Consider the following 20684-nt stretch of genomic DNA (forward strand, 5'->3'; position numbering starts at 1 on the left):
GGAGCCTGAGCAGTTGCCAGGTCTTGGCCCCATTCTTGGTAGCCTCCATCTCGTCGCATTTGTTATCCCAACGCTGCGGCTCGAGTTTCCGAGCGTATTTTTCTGTTTCGTCGTTGTGTCTGGCTATCTCTCTCCTGAGATTTCGGTTCCACTTTTGCTTTTTGAGCTTCTTCGTATCGAGAAATGCAATTCGAATGCCGCGAGAGCAGCGCCTATGGCGGCTCAAGGCGGTGATCGCCGCAGTGGAGACGGCAGCGCGCGGTTGCAGCAGCGGCGATTGGCGTGGTGCTTCACGTGGCTGTCACACCCACACCTCTCCATAGAGAAACGTGCTTATGTTTCTTTATGAACGCTCCTCCACTTGATGGTCAAATTGCGGCGCTTATGGCCTTGGCTTGATTAGGCCAGTAAAGTTTTCGCTTTAATAAGCTGATGTTCATGATGCACCGTAAAGAACATCATTTTGTGAGGATTTGCGGTTACCTTTTTCTTGCTAATTGTTTCATCACATCGGGCCGACCCTGGCCACGGAACTCACAAGACGCTGTGGACTGTGTCGCATTTGTTATCCCAATGCTGCGACTCGAGTTTCCGAGCGTATTTTTCTGTTTCCACGTTGTGTCTGGCTATCTGTCTCCTGAGATTTCGGTTCCACTTTTGCTTTTTGAGCTTCTTCGTATCGAGAAATGCAATTCGAATGCCGTGAGAGCAGCGCCTATGGCGGCTCAAGGAGTGAGTGAGTGAGTGAAGAAACTTTATTTCCGCCAGAAGAAGACCCGTGCCCCTCCGGGTCCGCACGCAGGCGTCCGGGGAGGGGCAGCGTCGCAGCTGGAAGACTAGCAACGGTATAGTCGCGCAGCTTCTGCTGCCAGGCGGGTAGCGTATCGTTGTATGCTAAGGTCGGCACTTCTGAGTATGGTCTCCCATTCCTCTGCATTATTGATTCTGCCATATCCTGGGGCACTGGGGCATCTCCATAGTATGTGTTCGAGTGTAGCGGTATGCCCGCAGAAATCGCACACCTCCGCATCCTCCCTCGTGTCACCTCCTGTCCAGCTCCTCCAGAGCGGGGATGCGAAGTTTCTAGCTTGGAGTCTTCTCCAGTCATAGGCCTCAGCCGAGCTAAGCGATCTATCCGGAGGAGGATAGATCCTTTTGTTCTTTTTCTGAATGTCTGTGATGCTATTAAAGGTATTGGTTTCCTCTTTAGTGCTGAATTCGTATGAGGTGTCCACGGCTCCCCGAGGTAAAGAGGAGCGGGCGAGCCTGTGGGCGGCCTCGTTTCCAACCAGACCCGAGTGGGCTGGGGTCCAGATAATTAGAATATTGTGGGCTGGGATAAAGTCTTTTAGATATTTAGCCGCCATTTCGTGGATGCGTCCCTTGCTGTAATTTCTAATTGCGGCTCAAGGAGGTGATCGGCGCAGTGGAGACGGCGGCGCGCGGATTGCACCGTAAAGAACCGCGGTGGCTCAGCGGTTATGGTGCTCGGCTGCTGACCCAAAAGACGCGGGTTCAATCCCGGCCGCGGCGGCTAGAATTTCTTTGGAGGAAAAATTCTAGAGGCCCGTGTACTGTGCGATGTCAGTGCACGTTAAAGAACCCCAGGTGGTCGAAATTTCCGGAGCCCTCCACTACGGCGTCTCTCATAGCCTTAGTCGCTTTGGGACGTTAAACCCCATAAACCAAACCAAACCATTTTGTGAGGATTTGCGGTTACCTTTTTCTTGCTAATTGTTTCATCACATCAGGCCGACTCTGGCCACGGAACTCACAAGACGCTGTGAAATACAAAGTAGAATTGTTGGCACCTGCTAGGACTTGGATTGTCCGAAGAAAGCCGGCAAAAGCAAAGTCATGGCCGTCCCACAGTTCTAACCGCCTTCCGCCGCGGCTCTATGCTTAGTGTGCTCGGGTACTGAGCCGAAGTTCCTGAGCGGTAGTGAGAGAGGTGCGCTGCATGCGTTGGCGTTAACGTTGTGGCAGAAACGCGGCACTGAAGCTGAAGGATGCTGGCGTTCCCAACGCCAGTGAACGGAATGACACATGTCTCTCTGGGTCACTGGACGCCTCAATCGCGCTTAGAGGTACATGGCGGTGGTAAATTGATTTTTAAGAATGGAAATGGCCAAATATCTACCTTACATATCCCGGTGGACACCTGAACCGCGCCGTAAGGGAAGGGAGGAAGGTGGAATGAAATAAAAAGAGTGAAAGAGGTGCCATAGTGGCCGTCTCCGGAATAATTTCTACCACCTGGGGATCATTAACGACCCACCGTGGTGGCTCAGTTGTAAATGCCGCTCGTCTACCGAGCCGGAGTACCCGGGTTCGAACCCGACCGCGGCGGCCGCGTTTCGATGGAGGCAGAACGCAAAAGGCGCTCGTGTGCTCTTTGTTGTCAGTGCATGTGAGATCCCCAGGCGGTCGAAATGATCCCGGAGTCGACCAGCGACAAGCTGGACAGGGCGCACGCGGTGACCCTCAGACAACTGCAGACGCTCACGTACCCCAACCCGGAACTATACCACAGGCTTTACCCCGGTACATACCCGACAAATATATGCAAGGTCTGCAACGCCAATGTAGCCACTTTAACTCACATGCTCTGGGACTGTAACAAAAACCTTCACGGTGCTAATTCCGGAACCCTCCCGCCGCGGTTGGCCGCTGCCTTGCGCAGCCCCAGCCTCGGGGACCAACTCTGGGCCGTCCAGCAGGCCCGCGAGGCGACGGCGAGGCAGCGCCTCGACGTCCCCACGTGGGAGACCTAAGGCCCCGTCGGAGAAAGCTCTGCAGGACTATGAATAAAGTTGTTACCAACCAACCAACGACCACGACGGCACCTGTTTCTCCCTTTCGTCTTTCAGTCCCTCCATTGTTCTTTACGGCGCAGTTTGGGTGTCCACCGAGATAGGTGAGGCCACTGATCTCCACTAGGTGGCTGGATGCCGCATTCCCGCTTTGCGAGACGAGCGTGAGTGAAGCCACTGGAAGTTGTATGGCTTGTCTGTTGTGTATTTCAGTACGAAAAGTCGTGCTTTTGCCCTTTCGTTCTCACTTTTCTGCGTTGTTCTCGTACAATGTCTGCTGTATAAAAGTAACAAGCAAGCTGAACGCGAGAAATGCGAACATTGTGTGCAGAACAATGTAATTCCAGAGAAACCGAAGAAAACAGTCATGCAGGTCTCACCCTGCAGCGGCAAAGGAGTACGTGCAGTAAACACTATATTCTTGTCTGGTTCTTGTCTTTCGAGCGTAAATGGCAAGCACAGGAATGACGATCAGGCTAGGTCATCTTAAAACCGACTTCTCGTATAGCAAAGAGAAGGCGAGCGATGGCGTGGAAATCCTCACTCTCGAACAGCCACTCGTTCTGCAGCTGCCGCAGCTTCACTTTAGAGTTCGTGGCGGACGATGACTCTTCTCATGATGGCAGGTGATGTTTATCGGTTCAGGATGTCCTTTACCTTTCAGACGTGCTTTTAACGTAACTCCAAAGCGCAGCGACTTTTCAGCTGCACAGCGCGAGAGAAATGACTAACAAGAAAGACGAAGGGTGCAGCACGCGAGAGAAGCGCTGTCAGCAGTCAACTGCACCAAGCACCACGAAGTAAAGCCCATTCAGGCTTAACTAGATACAACACGAAACAGTTCATGACACGCTTTGTCGAAAAAGCAGTACCATAACTCTAGGAGGCGCTAATGTCAATCAACCGAACACCGTCGACACCTCACCAGATAGTAGCCTAGCCCTCGCTCCGGTTCGGTCTAAACATAATTCGGTAAAATGCTTGCAGCAAAATCAGTTGCCTTGTGAATGTTTCCACCCATTCTTTCTTATATTTATCCCCCATTGATAGCATAACTTGGGCTTGAGCGCGGGAACAGGCATCACAGTAAAGAGCAGAGTTGGCAACGCTATCGCAACGGGAGGACACAGAGTTGAGCAGACGAGGCGTCATACTTGCTGCGTGTAGCGACGTCCTGTAGTCTGCTAGTGTCGTCCCATTGCGATGCAATGGACCCTTATTGATGGTTTGGTTTGGTTTGGTTTATGGGGTTTAACGTCCCAAAGCGACTCAGGCTATGAGAGACGCCGTAGTGGAGGGCTCCGGAAATTTCGACCACCTGGGGTTCTTTAACGTGCACTGACATCGCACAGTACACGGGCCTCTAGAATTTCTCCTCCAAAGAAATTCTAGCCGCCGCGAAGCGAAAAACCTCTAGGCTAGTCAACACCGTGTTTGGCGTATGCTCCTTGATCAGAATTACCGCCGCGGTGGCTCAGTGGCTATGGTGCTCGGCTGCTGTCCCGAAAGACGCGGGTTCGATCCCGGCCGCGGCGGCTGAATTTCTTTGGAGGAGAAATTCGAGGCCCGTGTACTGTGCGATGTCAGTGCACGTTAAAGAACCCCAGGTGGTCCAAATTTCCGGAGCCCTCCACTACGGCGTCTCATAGCCTTAGTCGCTCTGGGACGTTAAACCCAATAAAACCAAAACCAAACCAAACCTTGATCAGAATTAGCCACAGCTGCGCGTGCGCAGCACCGAGTGACGTCACAGAAGAGGAGCAGGTGGTCGGAGCGGCGGCGGCCGCAACCGCCGCCGCGACTCCGCCGCCTGACCTTTCGGCGCAGCCGCGCGCTACTGCGTATGTGCGCCGCATCCTCACCGCCGCTACTACTGCGCGCTCGCCTCCTCGCCACCGTTTGACCTTTCGTTGCAGCCGCGTGTTTACCACTTACTACGCGTGCGGACGCAGGGCTATATAACGCGCTTGCCTACACCGTTATCGTGGGAGAGGAGGTGGTGACTAATCGCGGCTTCGGCCGCTTATCGGTTTTTTTCAGCCAGCGTCCGCTCCGGAGGACGCGGTTGTTGCTGCGGCGCGCGTCGTTTCTTTTCTTTCCTCTTATCTTTGAACTCTCCTCTATCTGCACGTGGCAGCGGTGGTGGCTCGGCTCGAGCCAGTTGGCAGGCCTGTGCATTTTCCTTTTCATCCTTCTCTCAGTCGCAACAACAACAACACCGTTATCGTGGTGCTCCCAGTGCATTCTGCGCGAACTGCGACAGCCATGACGTCAAGCAAAGCATAACTGCAGATTTTCGCTTGTATACACAGCCTTAACCAAAGCTAAGCCACTGCCAATTTTTTTTTAACCGTCTTTACCTAAGGCTTCGCTCGTCTCCTCGTGCAGTTGACGGCGTAACATGTAGGCACTGTCGTGGAAAAACAGGAGAATGGCGAAAAGACAGAACGCTAAGTGGAAAACCAAACTAAAAGCGACAAACCGTGTTGAGGTCCGATTTCGTGCACTGCCGAAGGCTGTCTTCCGGGACAAGGCCGCTTAGTCCCGGTGGCTTCACTTTCGGGTGCTCGATGCGCCATTCAGCCTCCTAGTGGAGATCAGTGGGTGAGGCAGTTACCACGTTATTTCCTCTTTTCAAAAACCAATAAGCAATTTTCATTTGCGTAAATGCAGGGTTGGGGTGTCCATCACGACACGTGAGGCCGTTTCTGCGTTTACCTTTCTTCAAAAAAACAGATTTATCCAACGGGAAAGCCGTCGCGCCGTACCGACCATGGCGTTCCTTGGACTCCTTCGCAGCGCCGTAAGACGCCGCCAGACGCTGCCACACACAAAGGCGAAGCTTAAAGGGGCTGCGAAACACTGCTTGGGGGGATACCGGCTATACTTCAGGTGGGTTCTTTATGTCACACAGATGCTGACTTAAAAACAATTACAGGAATCGATGCACAGGAACGGGAGTTATTCAGAGAAGAAATTTCAAAATACAAGCAAACAAAACGCTGCCCTCAACTCGATTTTGGCGGGGCTTCCCACTCTTATTTCGCTCCCCAATGACGGCACCTGGCGCAACCAATCAAAACAGCCAGCCAGAGTACGTCGCGGAAGTTTGCACTCCATGGTTGCCTGCTCTCTGTAACTCGTTCTTGCTGAGACTGGCAGCGTCGTTTCCATGCCAGAGCGCCCCTGGTGGTGTATTTTTATTTTACTTGCTTTGCAGGGCTTTTATCTAAGACAAAAAAGTTGTTTTTGTTGATCTAATATAAAACGCAGACAGGTGACAAAATGTGTCTATTTATTCACACAATTCGCAGTATATTTACTGTTTGTCCGGTCATCAAGCTCGCGCCAGGTGATGTCATATCCGCTGCTGAAAACCCGCCACTGTGTGGCGACACCATCAGAGCCATGAAGTTGTTTTTGGGAGGACATTAAAATATTAAAAAACGTAATATACGCGGTGTTACCGACGCTAATAGCACCCTTATAACTCACTGTATGCAATCAACAGGCAAAACAGTTAACTAAGATTGTGTTTCTGGGCCCCTTTAAGCGTGAGAAGGAGACAGAGAGAGAAAAAAAAAACGTTCAATGTATAAAATGGTTTGCGCGTGGATAAATTGGTAAATTCGAATTTGAGGAAAGGAAATGGCACCGTAACTGTCTCACATATCTTGTTGGACACCTGAAGCGCAACTTAAGGAAGGGAGGAAAGCGGGAGAGAAAGAGAGAGAGAAAGGGATGCCGTAGTGGAGGTCTCCAGCTTCCTCCAAATTCTTCCACTCGCTGCTCGAGCAGCGCGTTCGTCACGAGCCCGGACCATAAAAGGGGTGTTGGCCATATGCGTCTCGCGATTACAATTCAGGAACAGGCACAATCCTCCTTTGTGTTACCGGCAGCTACACGACTACCTTTTCCATGTGAGAATGTTTTCTCGTTAATAGGTGTAGTACCCACCTCGCACCGCGTATCGGTGTTTAACTGCTTTTGAGCAGCCTCACCTTATTTCGCTGTGCAGCGCGAAACGGCACGAAGACATTCGGACGAACGCCTCTGGAACCGGGCTTCCCTTCGGCGACGGTGGCGTCATTACCCATAAGCAGGAAGGCGCCGGTAAGGGTAAGTCTGTTCCAAGCCATTCTGCTCAGTTTATTCCATTTGGGTTGTAACGTAACACGCACTACGGATCGCCGAGTCGCTGTAGGCTCTGCTACGCCTGAGACAGAAATGGTACGCGTTTAGTTGGAGCACATTGCAGGGTATAGATTTAAAATTGACAATTAATTTCGACGAAAACACGTTGCTTTAAGCTCGGAACTGCAGGTTTAGGGTTAGGGGGTTTAGCGTCTCAAGGCAACCTAAGGCTATGCGTCACGCCGTATTGAAGGGCTCCTGGAATTTCGATCACCTGGGGTTCTTTAACGTGCACTGACATCACACAGTACGAGCAGGTGCCTCTAGAATTTCTCGTCCATCGAAATTCGGGCGCCGCGGCCGGATTTGAACCTGCGTCTTTTGGGTCAGCAGACGAGCGCCGTAACCAATGAGCCACCGCGGCGGACCTTTAAGGCAGCGTAGAGAAACGCTGATGACTTAAATGCACGGTACAGATTCTGTCATTTGGGAAGGTTTTAACGAAAAAAGCGGCGAGCGAGAGAAGGCAAACATATTCGACACCTGCAATTCATTCTTAATAGCAGTCGTTGTAGTGCAGCGCCGATGTTAGTGCGTGTAGCAAGTGAAGGCGGGCTAGTTGGTGGTTGACAATGGAGTGCATACTGCAACCGCGCAAAACGACGAGGGACGAAGAGAGGAAAGCACAGGACAAGACGCGTCTTGTCCTGTGCTTTCCTCTCTTCGTCCCTCGTCGTTTTGCGCGGCATTGTTAGTGCGTGCCCTGGACGCGAGACCAGCAAGTAAGGCCGATATTAAGTTTTATAGCCTGCACACCCTAATTAATCGATATGAACGTCAAACTTGTGTGCTGAGATTAGTGAAATCAAATGTGCTGATCACTGCAGACATGAAGCCTATGGACCTGTCCTTTTCACGCAAGCCTTTGCTTCCGTTTATTTCTTCAGACGAAGGTAGAGACCATGGCCAATCAGGTGGACACTTGCCCATACAATGGAGCAGCGCTGAAACGCCGAAGAAAGATCAGAAACGGAACCCAGGACACTGCGCCCTTCTTCCAACTGGCGGCGAACTTGCGAGCAAGGAATCCACTAACACCTGGAAGGGCGCCTTGGATGGAAACGGCACTAAACACATTGGTAAGCCGCAGGTCGATCACCACACTGGTAGACAAAACGTGGCATTTCGTTTGACGGCCTGCACGTAGGAGGCATGGAATGCAAGCCTCAGGGAGCAGGTGAAATGAGGATAAAGTTTACATTATAATAAAATAATTGATTGAAAAACGTCCTCGAATATGGGTATGTTGGGAGAGTCCGTTAATTCTGCACAAACAGTCATGTTGGCGCGTAGCGGCAGTTGGGTTCTGAAATTTAATATTAAGGGAAAACTCCGACCACTAAATAAATGCTCTCGACGTTTCTTTTCCAGCACATGAGCGTGCGTGACAATCTCTCTCCAACGATAAAGTTTCAGTCAAACCCCCCACTTCGACTACAGCAAAAATTGCATGCTCGGCGTGAAAAGCACGGAAAGTACGATTTGCTCAGGCCGTGTGCACATTTGTTTTAATCTTTTAGTTAGCGCTTATGTGGCGAAGTAACTGAAAGCATTGACGGTAATCCAGAGGAAGGGATTGAGACCGTTTCTGTAACTTGATGGTAGACATTTATGTAACGAAGTCAACCTTTTACTTCCGCGAATAGCTACTGTGTCTAACTTTTACTGACTATTATGAAACTGTCGCGCTAACCTGTGCAGCCATTCAACCTCCCTGGGCGGCAGTGGTGATCGTCCGTGGACCTCGTTCGCCGAGCGCAGACGCCGTGTCCACCAGGCGAAGGCTGACTTGCGGTAAGAGCCGCCGTGCGGCACTTTGCACGCACAGCAACAAGCCTACAGGGTCGCTGTGGATCAAGACGTGCAGCATCCGTCCCCGATCAGGCCGGAAACCGGTGCTGGTAAGAAACGCGAATCTGGCAAACTGGGCCGGGTGTATCGCGTGGGCAAGAATACACACAGCTAGGACTTGCGGTACAGGGAGGCCGATTCTGTACCCAGCAGTTTTCCCAGTGGAGCTGAGCCACCAAATCAAGCAGTACGTAAAGCGTGGGCGCAAACACCGCAACACACTCATGTTAGGAGTTAGTTGATAAGCTATAAGCCACAGAAGCTTCGAGATAGTTTACACTACAAAAATCATCGACAGCGTATACAAGAGTCTATGGAAGAACAACGGGCATTGGATGCTGAGATCGCCGATGCTCAATTTGATAACCTTTTTGCAATACATTGCTAATGATGTTGACCTGGTGATAAGTCTACTCTTTGGAAACTAATTAAAATGCCGTGGTCAGTAAATGAACAATCGTGGCTTCCACTAAAGTTCTCTATGTCATGCCTTTAAGATCATTCTGCCTATTCGCGTATTGCAAAATGCCGTTGTGCTGCTAGCCTGCGGTACGTCTCCGAGTCGGAAATGGCTAGACAGCGTCAGCGCTGGAAGAAAAGGGAGGAAGGAGTGCGGGAGCAGCAGGGCAGGAGCATAAGAGCTCAGCCATCTGGAATTCCTTCCCTTTACGGAGAAGCATGCGCATACTGGGAAAGGGACAGGTATCCAAAAAATGAGCCACGGATGTTTTACCCAGTTTTAACCAAAAATTACCGCAGAACCTAGATTTAACTGCTTTTCATGGAAAACTAAAAAAAACAATGTTGATTTTAATGTCGGTAGAAAAGTTTTGTCTAAAGAGCGGCAGGACAGAAGGTATGTTTATTCAAGCAGGACGGTTCAAGGAACCAGTTCCAAACATTTCGCCCGAGAGGAGCTAAGCAGCACGCTAAGGGAAAGCTTATACATATTGTAACAAAATTATGTATACCTGACAGCACTCTGCATCGAACCTCGTACCTCCCACATGGCAAGGGGATATTGAAATCTCTAGACCATCACTACGATTTTTTATTGACACTGGAACATTTTTGCGGCACTGGCCTCTGTTTCAAACAAGCAAGGTGCAGTAGCTAAACAAAAGAATTCGTGAATTGAAGCAGATCTCATGGCAAAAAAGGGGTCCAAGCATATCAGCACGCCTTCCGATACTACGTTGCATCGTTAATAGATGAATTCATGAAATAATGTTTGTATACGTGATATACGACCCCTGTAGACTATACCGGAGCGCCTCGTTTAGCTAGTCCTATCGTCCTACACAAAGTATCGAACGAACGAACGCAGTGTGTACGGGTTTAGCAGCAAACGTAGCGCCAGCCACGTACAGCCCCCGTCAAAAGTGTACAGCCCAAGGGGTTTGCTTCTAAGCTCCTTAGCGGGGCTCCCTAGCATGTCTAGCTGTCCAAAGCTTGGGAGGGTGGAGGGCGCGATGTCATTCCTCTTTAGAGAGGTTACGATCGCTGAAGACGCATAACGAGGCATGCAGCAGGCCTCACAAGCAAGCCCCTTGGGCTGTATACTTTTGACGTGGGGTGTACATACGTGTCACACCGACAGTGTAAGAGGCCTCAGACGCTGTTGCATTTCGCCAATTGCGCAGTCCTCTTACAAAACAAGGCGATGAAGCCTTCCCGCTAGATGTGGCATGTCCTGTGCACCGGTCAGTGTCAATGTCGATATATTTCGATGTCAACGCTAACGATGTTTCCAGTTTTGTCCTGATATGGGGGCTCTTGTTCGTGCCCCAAACCATTGCATTGAGAGCGCTGCCATTTCCCCCATGCTATGCAGGTGCGACCATGGGCAGGCTGACGGTGCGTGAGTTGGGCCAGAGGCACGGCGGAATAAGCGGCTGTGCGTAGATCCGAGGTGGACGGCCTGGAGGACGTAGAGCAGGATCTGCGAGAGTTAGTCGCATTCTTGCTGAAGGCCGTCGTGCCAAGGCATTTCAAGTATCGAGCGTGCCGTCTGACTTAACGGGGCTGGTTTTTCTTGAATTTCTGAACAGCGGACGGCTTCCTTAACTTCAGGTCTCGCTAGAGGCCTGCTTTTTATCGCTGATATTTTTTATACTGTAGTCCGCATATTTGATGTCCAATTATTATGTGAATAAATAACGTACCGAAGCAACGATGTCGCGTGTGGAGGCACTAATTGCGCCCATGTGCTTTCTATACCTTGTATTATCGACGACGTCAGCTGGGGAACTTGCCCTCACTGTGGTGCGGTATTTTGTTGTGTCGTGCTCAGCTATTAACGGTACCCAAGTGCAGTTCCCTTGTCAATGTGGTCCATGTTCGAATCGAGGGCTTTAACATCACTCTGAGATTTTTTTTCTATTGGAGTGGGAACTATCCAGCATAGCACGGTGTCCGCAAAGGTAAGATTATTACAGCGAAGTTCACGAAGATTCTTTGCAATCTTTTGCACAATAATTGTTAAGCAGATATCGTTACAGGTCATGATGTACACCTCCCTGACTCTCAGAACATGGCAGAGGTAGGACTGGTCGCAAAGCGTGAAAAGCTCGTCGCTGATAGTGCGAAGACTGGTATCGCTGAACTCTTGTTTTCAAGACTAGCTAAGCGTAGACTGCGAGTGTTGCTCTCTTTTTTTTAGGTGCGATAGTAATAGGAGGTCGATAAATGCGAAAACTGTGTGGCGTAGTTAGCGCCAGCGTCTTTGTGGAGCATTCGCCTGCGGTGTGGTAATTATGGAGGTTTGGCCCTCTTCATTTCTCACATGTCAGACATGTACTAACCTCTTGCCCCATACCATATGTAGGGAAGAAGAGGCTGCACGAAGACTGACTATGAAAAAATCAAATTGACTAAAAAGTAAATCACTCAGACAACTGCGCGGAAAATATGCAGACTCCTGAAGGACTATGTGTGCAAAGGTGAAGCTTGCGGGTGCTGTCACTTTTAACATTTCTCGGCAAGAGTATACCGTGTCTCACGGGCCCTAAAGAAAGCAGCCATTGAAACAGCCAGCTCCCACTGTACTCGTGCATCGCTTAAGCGCTGTTCCACTGCGCAGCTAGAGATATCTGGGCTCACCGCAATCTATTAATGTGACAAATCATTCTTATCTGCGTATTCTACCGGGTGTCCCAGCTAAATGTAACCAAAGTTTTAAAAAAGGCGAAATGTCCTAGTCTAATGAAACCAACTGATGGTTGTTCGTAGTCGCGTGGCCTAGTCCTGAGTATTTTTATTGCTCTTCAAAGTTAACTAATTAGTATAGTTTAATTAGCTAACTTTTTAATTATTACTTCAGGAAGAAAGTGTCAGTGAAAAAGTTTTAAATCGCCTCGAAAAACCGCTAGTAGTACTGTTTCCGTCAAGTTACGATTTGCGTAGCTTCATTTATTGGCCTTAAAAGAAAGTTATCACGTGACCAGCTGATCGCTCACTTCTCTGCCCCAGTGTGCACCCAAAGTCTCATCGAGGAGAGGACTTCAGAAAAAAACGGATTTTATTCTTTAAGGCGCATCTTGGGGCGTTGAAGTGGCACAGTTGTCATGTGGAAGCTTCTTCTTATTGTGCGGCTTATGTTTAAAGGCCGGTGAAAAAATTGGCAGATGCTTAGCTTGGTTAAGCCCGGTAAGTTGCGAACGCAATAGCCCTGGCTGCGCCTGATTTCCCTGGTGGTGTGTCTTGGTAGTGCTCTTAGTAAAGCTTATGTTTATCAAAGTTTTGCCCATTTGTTTTACATGGCATTATACTCACCACACGAGGGCCCCCACGTGCTGGGAGATTTATGCGTGCCTCGGTCGCCAAAACGAGCGGCTGACGCTAACGAATGATTTTCTAGAAGCTTCCCTCTTCTTTCACTCCCACTTCCTCCCTTCCTGTACGGTGCGATTCGGGGGTCCACCGAGATGACAGAGAATTTCCTTTCCTCAAAAAGCGTTGCGTTCAAAGGGCAAGGCATCGCGCCGAACGGGTGGTGGCGTTCCTCCCCTCCTGTAGAGCGGAAAGCGCTTTCCTCTCTACGCGCTCTAGAAAAGTGCCCCCTGAGATGCCGCCACCATGGGGGATGGTACACAGCCGCAGTCGTCCACCAATCCAAAACAGTGAACGGCCTTACTTTCCGAGCCCGTGACATAACACACGCGGAGGAGGTCGCCATTGCGTTGGCTGCATCTGATTCCAATTCAAAAACAATTATTTCCGACTCGCGAGGGGCATGTCGGAACGTCGAGCAGGGCTGGGTACCGTATCTAGCCTACCGCATTCTTCAAAACAGCGTCTACACCGGTGACCCCGCGCACCGGCGTATCGTTTGGGCTCCCGCTCACATGGGCCTTGAGGGATGGATGGATGGATGGAAAAAACTTTATTGTCAATAAATTGGTGTTCTTGACCCTTACGGGTCACTGGGCGCCGTGGTCGATCCTTGGTCCAGGATGCCGCACTTGACTGCTGCCATCGTGGCTCGGCGCACAAGGAATCGTTGCGCTTCCTCGTCCTCGCTGGCCAGCAAGTGCTCCCACTGCATCACACTCGGGTTTATTCTTGGCTCTAAGTCTGCCTTAGGGCAGGTCCATGTGATATGTTCTAGTGTAGGTGTACCCTGACACCACGGACATTCGTCTGCATATTGTGTAGGGAAAATCTTGTGTAGTTTGTGAAGGTGTGGGTAGGTACCGGTTTGTAGTCTGCGCCAGTCTACCGCCTCCTCTTTGGTGAGCCTTTTGTGTGGGGCTGGGTAGCGTTTCCGCTGACCCCTGTAATGATCGAGTATATCTGAGTACGTGGGGGTAACTGGGTCAAAGGTGCCTGTGGTGCAAAGTGCTGAGTCTGCTCGGTTGACGTATCCTCGAGCTAACTCGTCTGCTGCAATGAGGCAGCTGACGTCGCCGCCCGCGCGCTCTCTCACCGGACATTCCCCTCCGACCCTGACGATCAGGAACTCGAATTTATTCCAGCTTACACCTTCAAAGACATCGTTTTACTCTATCAATCTGGCCATGGTCTTTATCCCCGCCCGCGTAAAGGTCTGTCAAAGGCGGAGGAGCGGCTTCTGCTCCGCCTGTATACTAATACTTTGCTGTGCCCGGCAGCTCTGAAACACTTCGACCCTTCTTTCTCGGGCAGCTGTCCGCACTGTGCGGAGAAGTCTTCGGACATCTACCACATGATGTGGGCCTGCCCCTCCAACCCTGCTATCCCCCCTCACCCCAACCCAACCCGGGAGGACTGGGAGGCGACCCTGCTCGGCTGCTCTGACCTGCAGGCCCAACGGGCCTTGGTCGCGCGAGCCTGGGCGGCGGCCGATGCCACTGGGGTCCCGAACTAGGGACCTCCACCTAGTATTTGTAAGGGCTGGCCCCCTCTGGGTCAGCTCATGCATAACCTCCTGTATTATACCTGTACATAAATGTTTTCCACCACCACCCCCACCGCTGCTGCGATTGCCCTTCCGTTGCTTCCGGAATTCTATTCGGGACTGCGATTGGTCAAACCACACCCAATTTTAAGCATGAGATATCTCCCGTTGTCGGCAGTGTGGTGACGTCACGTCGAGACCGAGAGCCAACATCCGGGCACTGAAACGAGAGTATCCGGGCACCGTACGAGATTTAGCGAGACTCTCTAAGCCCTCCTACAGGACCGGCATACAAGCGCCGGTAGCTTCGCGCCGAACGGGTGGTGGCGTTCCTCCCTTCCTGTACGGTGCTGGTCGGGTGTCCACCGAGATGACAGAGAATTACTGCACCAGTTCCTTTCCTCAAAAAGCGTTACGTTCAAAGGGCAAGGCATCGCGCCGAACGGGTGGTGGCGTTCCTCCCTTCCTTTACGGTGCGGTTCGGGTGTCCACCGAGATGACAGAGAATTACTGCGCCATTTACTTTCCTCAAAAAGCAAAAGCTTAACTGGCCAGTGGCGGCGGGTGGTGGCGTTCCTCCCTTCCTGTACGGTGCGGTTCGGGTGTCCACCGAGATGATAGAGAATTAATGCGTAATTTCCTTTGCTCAAAAAGCGTCGCGTTCAAAGGGCAAGGCATCGCGCCGAACGGGTGATGGCGTTCCGTGGACTGCTTGGCAGCGCTACAAGCTGTCGCGTTCCACTCCTAAGGCAAAGCTTAAGCGTCATTAATTAGCAGTTAATTAGTATTTAGTCATTAATCAGTAATTAGTCACTAATTAGCAATCTGTCATCACTTCGTCATCAATTATGTGTGCCGTAATCCAGTGGTGACGTCAGCAGTGTCACATAGGCAAAGTGATACTAATAACTCAGGAATGAAAACAACGATTACAAAGATGAAAGGCTAACAGAAACCGGATATAGCTGACGAGGCAGGGCGGAAGACACACCCCAGACACTCATAGGAAACGATTGCGTCCACATGAACCAGTGCACAGTATGTGTGCGGTGTGTTGAACACTACACCCATTTCAAGATTTTGACTAGTACGATCTACAACCAATGTGTTATGCCGTAAACATTTCATGCTTACTCTAATCTCGGTTTCGGGAGAGGCACAGATTTTTTGTTTTGTCTCCTCCCTGAGGAGGGTGCCGGCCTGCTTGCTTAGTCTTCCCCTTGGGAAGCGTCTGCATGCAGCCTGTGAGTCTGTTACTATTGTGTAGCTCTTCTTTTTGTTTGCTTCCGTAGCGGCTAAAGCTATTGCCACCTCCTCCGCCGTGTTTATATCCCCAGTCCTAATTGACATGCTGGATATTTCTTTTCTCTGGTAGCGAAGCAGCCACATTCTTTCAGAAAGCCAGGCTAGCACAATCCAAGGTAGAAAGGCATCTACTAAAGAGACCTGGGCACCGAGACGCCATAACAGAGATCAAGAATTCCACTGACATACCACAAAAGATTAGGGAAATGTTCGTGGTCAGCCCTATACCAAAAAACATGAGCCTCCTGCACAACACAGGGAGGACAGAGTCTAGGGCGAGAGCTCTACGCCGAAGCCTGGCAAAGAAATCAAACGTCACATACGTAGTACATGTTTCCACGTACAGAGACAGAAAAGCAGCGGTCGTAGCCCTCGTTAACAACCAGGGAAAAAAAATTCGCAACAAAAACAATTTCCGATTTGTCCAATTCCAATTCGTCCAACGGGCAAGCCGTCGCGCCAAACGGTGGATGCGTTCCATGGACTCGCTGGCAGCGTTGCGGACGCGTTCCACTCCTAAAGGCGAAGCTTAAGCGTCCTCCAGTTTTAAAGGCGAAAGCCTTTAATGCCTCATACTGTCGTGACCAAGACGTGTTAGCAGATGTGTCCGCGTTTCGGATGCATGCCTTATATGGGCATATGCCAATCAATAGGCTTTGCTTAGGTTTATGAGGTTTAACGTCCCAGAGCGACTAACGCTTTGAGAGACGGCGTAGGGCTCCGGAAATTTCGACCGCCTGGGGTTCTTTACCGTGCACTGACATCGCGCAGTACAAGGGCCTCTAGAATTTCTCCTCCAAAGAAATTCAACCGCCGCTGCCGGGATCGAACCCGCGTCTTTCGGGTCAGCAGCCGAGCACCATAACCACTGAGCCACCGCATAGGCAATCGATACTTAATCGGGTGCAATCGAAAGACATCGCAACATGATACAAAGGGATTTCGTGATTATATCATTGAGCTTAGTGACTAAAGGACTAATTGGTAATAATAGTAAAGTGGCATGTGGGACTGCACTGCACCTGTACCTTAACACTAATTAATCAGTGTACTAGTTAAGGTCACGTTAACTATCACTAACCATAGATTAACTAGTATCACAAAATGTGCAAGTCATGCTTAATTCATTAATTATCATTATTAGACGTTTCTAGACGTTTCGTAGACAATGTGTCGAACCGTGGTCTCTGGAGTGCGAGATGAGCATGCTAACCACTCCGCCATGCCAGCTAGATGGTTTGGAAGAGGCGCGTCTAGTTAATACGGCGTCTTCGTTCACTCCCATGTTCCTCAGTTTCCTTATGGCGAGATCGAAGCGTCCAGCGAGGTATGCGAGAGATAGATTTGCTTTCCTCAAAAACTAATTTACCGTCGAGCAAGGCGTAGAGCCGAATTGGCGATGGCGTTCTATGGACACTGGCAGCGTTGCAAGACGCTGTCGCGTTCCACTCTTAGAGGCGTCACAAAAGCAGCAACACTGCGCTTATTGCTGTCGCCCCTTGCCCCCTTGAATTTGTTTTCCTTTTTTTTTTCCGGGTAGCAAAAAAAAATTCATAATCATCATCATCCCCGGCATCGTCATTCCACTGGCTGCCCGAGCAGCGCCTTCTCCTCCAGCTCCGGGCATATGCGCCTCGCGCGTTCGATTCAGGTACAGGCTATCTCCTGGGTGGTTCCGACAGCTACACGACTGCCTCTTCTAGGTGAGAATGTTTTATCGTTCATAGCCGTAGTACCCACTTCGCATCGTTTCCCTGCGCCTACCCGCTTTTGAGCCGCGTAGCTACCGTTATTTCTACAAATAGCGTGAAACGAGACGAACACGTTCAAAGGAACGCCTCTGGAACCTAAAGTTTGCGACTTTTCATTGGCCGTTAGTGGCATGGCGCAGGGTAACGGTAATTCCGTTATAATCCCTTCTGCTCAGTATTTTAGCTTTTCGGTAGCAATACGCACTGTAGATTGGCGAGTTCCTCCATACTGTACCACACCTGAGATGGAAATGGCACCCGTTTAACTGGAACTCTTTGTGGCTACAGATTTGAAAGTGCGAACCAGTTTCAACGAAAACGCACTGCTTTATGTCAGGCAGCGAAGATCTAGGTTTATGGATGTTTAACGCTCCAAAGCGACTCAGGCTGTCAGGGACGCCGGAGTGAAGGACTCTGGAAATTTCGACTACGTGTGGTTCTTTAACGTGCACTGACATCGCACAGTACACGGGAAAGAAATAGCGCACACGAGAAGACGGCACAAGCGAAGTGACACATACAAGCGGGCCTCTAGATTTTAGCCTCGATCTAAATTAGTTCGTCGCGGTCGTGTTCGAACCCGCGTCTTTTGGGTAAGCAGCTGTGCGCCATAACCGCTGAGCCACCGCGGTGTGCGTTGGGCAGCGTAGGGAAACGCTGATGAATTAAATGACACGATGCAAATTCTCTCATTGAAAAATTAACTCGTTTGTAGAGCGCCACGCACACAGCAAGTAAACGCGATATTGTTCCCCACCATGGTGCTCACATTGCAATATTCTTAAATGTAAACAACAGCCTTTTGTGAGCAGTAGCCGCAATAGCCTTTATCCAATGTAGGAAAATTGGGGGAACCTATCCAAGCCTTTGCAGCACAGCAGTAAAGGCGGAGCTATAACTGCCTCTTGTAGCAAGTGGATGAGTAAGAAAGATAAGTGTCTCTTCGTAGACTGTTTCCTACTTAACCAAGTCAGGTTAATTTTAATCTTCGCTCTTTCCGGCTTAAGAGGGCGGCGCTTATTCAGCTAAGAAAGAAAACACCCCCTGACTTGGCAAATCCTCGTCGGCCATTAATTACGCTTACGTTGGTTTATACTTTGGAATTTTGCTGCTTAAAAGCAGCTGCGGCCTGACGCAGCTTTGCTACATCCTATGTGGCTTGCCAATGAATATAAATAAATTCAATAATTCTCATTTACGAATGTCTGTTCCCTTGAGGGCGAAGATGTATACTACATCGACAGATTCGTATAGCCTTTGCCTTCTTTCATCGCTGCTTTCGACTGTTTCCTTTACTGTTCCTAAGCTTCAAGTGTCATTTGATTACCTTGGTGATCCCTGGCTAGAATTTGCAACAAAATAAAGCATGGGTCATGATTTAGTCAGTTTTGCAAATCATGAATAAACTAATGATACTTCTTCTTTGTCTCAGCTGAAACAGCAATGAATATGCATGGAGTGAGTGAGTGAGTGAGTGAGTGAGTGCTGAATGAGTGAGTGAGTGAGTGAGTGGTGAGTGAGTGAGTGAGTGAGTGAGTGAGTGAGTGAGTGAGTGAGTGAGTGAGTGAGTGAGTGAGTGAGTGAGTGAGTGAGTGAGTGAGTGAGCGAGCGAGCGAGTGAGTGAGTGAGTGAGTGAGTGAGTGAGTGAGTGAGTGAGTGAGTGAGTGAGTGAGTGAGTGAGTGAGTGAGTGAGTGAGTGAGTGAGTGAGTGAGTGAGTGAGTGAGTGAGTGAGTGAGTGAGTGAGTGAGTGGAGTGGAGTGAGAAGAAACTTTATTTCCGCCAGAAGAAGACCCGTGCCCCTCCGGGTCCGTACGCGGGCGTCCGGGGAGGGGCAGCGTCGCAGCTGGAAGACTAGCAACGATATAGTCGCGCAGCTTCTGCTGCCAGGCGGGTAGCGTATCGTTGTATGCTAAGGTTGGCACATCTGAGTATGGTCTCACATTTCTCTGCATTATTGATGCTTTAGATTTAACCAAAGCATTCGATAATGTGCAACATTCAGCCATTTTACAAGCTTTGAGCTCCCTGCACGTGGGAAAACGCACCTATGCATATGTGACAGCTTTCCTTACGGGCAGGACCGCGGAGTTCCAAATCGGATCAGTCACATCTCCTACCTTCCCACTAGGCAGCCGTGGTACGCCACAAGGTGCAGTTCTCTCACCATTTTTGTTCAACATCACGCTCATCCCTCTTGCTCAAATCTTGTCTAAAATTCCCCACCTCTATCACTCCATCTATGCGGATGATATCACCGTCTGGACGAGCGCAGGAAACTGCGGTGAAATAGAGGAAACATTACAAAATGCAACAAACGCGGTCCAAAAATATGCACAAAGTATAGGCATGGCATGTTCCCCTGCCAAATCAGAACTCCTTCTAATCAGACCCCGATACCCGGATCCTGATCCGCCACAAATTGTTATCAAACTTGAAGACATTCCAATTCCAATTAAACCCGTCATTAGGGTTTTGGGTATGCTCATCACGAATGACGGCTTCAACACGACCACCATTAAATCACTCCGCCACACTGTACAGAATACGACTGCGATCATTCGTAGAATTAATAATAAACACCGAGGCATGAGGGAGGCAGACACGCGACGTCTCGTTCAAGCCTTCTGTATCAGCAAGCTCATTTATACTCTCCCCTATCTGTATCTCACTCGGACAGAGCAGGAGCAGATAGATAGAATGATCAGGGGTATATATAAGGCTGCCCTTCACCTCCCGAATTCAACCCCCACGAGCAAATTCCTCAAACTAGGCGTGCATAACACCCTGGCAGAACTAATTGAAGCCCACCTCACGGGGCAATACTATCGCCTATCTCGAACACCTACCGGACAGAATCTTCTGAAAAGACTCAAAATCACCCTCGACGACCAAATTTCGGATCAGCATAACATTTCTCTAGACCTTGCAAAAAATCTTTATATTCCACCTCTGCCTAGAAACACTCATCCTGAGCATGACAAAGATCGTCGCACAGCTCGGGCAACAGCCCTACATAAGCACTACGCTAGGGATCGAGCAGTCACATACGTAGATGCTGCAGAATATTCTATCACCTCAGCCTATGCAATCACGGTACTTAACTGCAATCATAATCCTTGCTCATCCCTTACTCTCAATCGCGTTCAACATCCCGTCGAGGCTGAAGAAGCAGCTATAGCCCTGGCCATTACTCAAACAAATGCCAAATACATATTCTCGGATTCTAAATCAGCCATACGAAATTTCGCCAAACAACGGGTTCACACGCCAGCACATCGCATTCTGAACAGTGTTGCACCACCGAGTCGGCTCATCACACTCATCTGGGTTCCTGCGCATTGCGGACACCCGGGGAATACGGCTGCACACAATCACGCCCGAGGACTCGTCGA

General features: G+C 50.0%; 1 protein-coding gene across 10 annotated transcripts in view; it reads left to right on the forward strand.

Moving 5' to 3' along the window:
* LOC149342652 (uncharacterized) overlaps window positions 1-20684 on the forward strand; it is a 42497-nt gene that overhangs the window by 12401 nt on the left and 9412 nt on the right. For all 10 annotated transcript variants that reach the window (XM_089545107.1, XM_089545104.1, XM_089545112.1 and 7 more), the window contains exons 4-6: window positions 6832-6932; window positions 7895-8086; window positions 8709-8908. In XM_089545107.1, the coding sequence (XP_089401233.1) occupies window positions 6832-6932; window positions 7895-8086; window positions 8709-8908 (493 nt within the window). The remainder of the gene's footprint in view (window positions 1-6831; window positions 6933-7894; window positions 8087-8708; window positions 8909-20684) is intronic.

The sequence above is a fragment of the Amblyomma mixtum genome, chromosome 5 (genome assembly GCF_055824585.1).
Source record: "Amblyomma mixtum isolate Tamu chromosome 5, ASM5582458v1, whole genome shotgun sequence".
Classification (NCBI taxonomy): Eukaryota; Metazoa; Arthropoda; class Arachnida; order Ixodida; family Ixodidae; genus Amblyomma; species Amblyomma mixtum.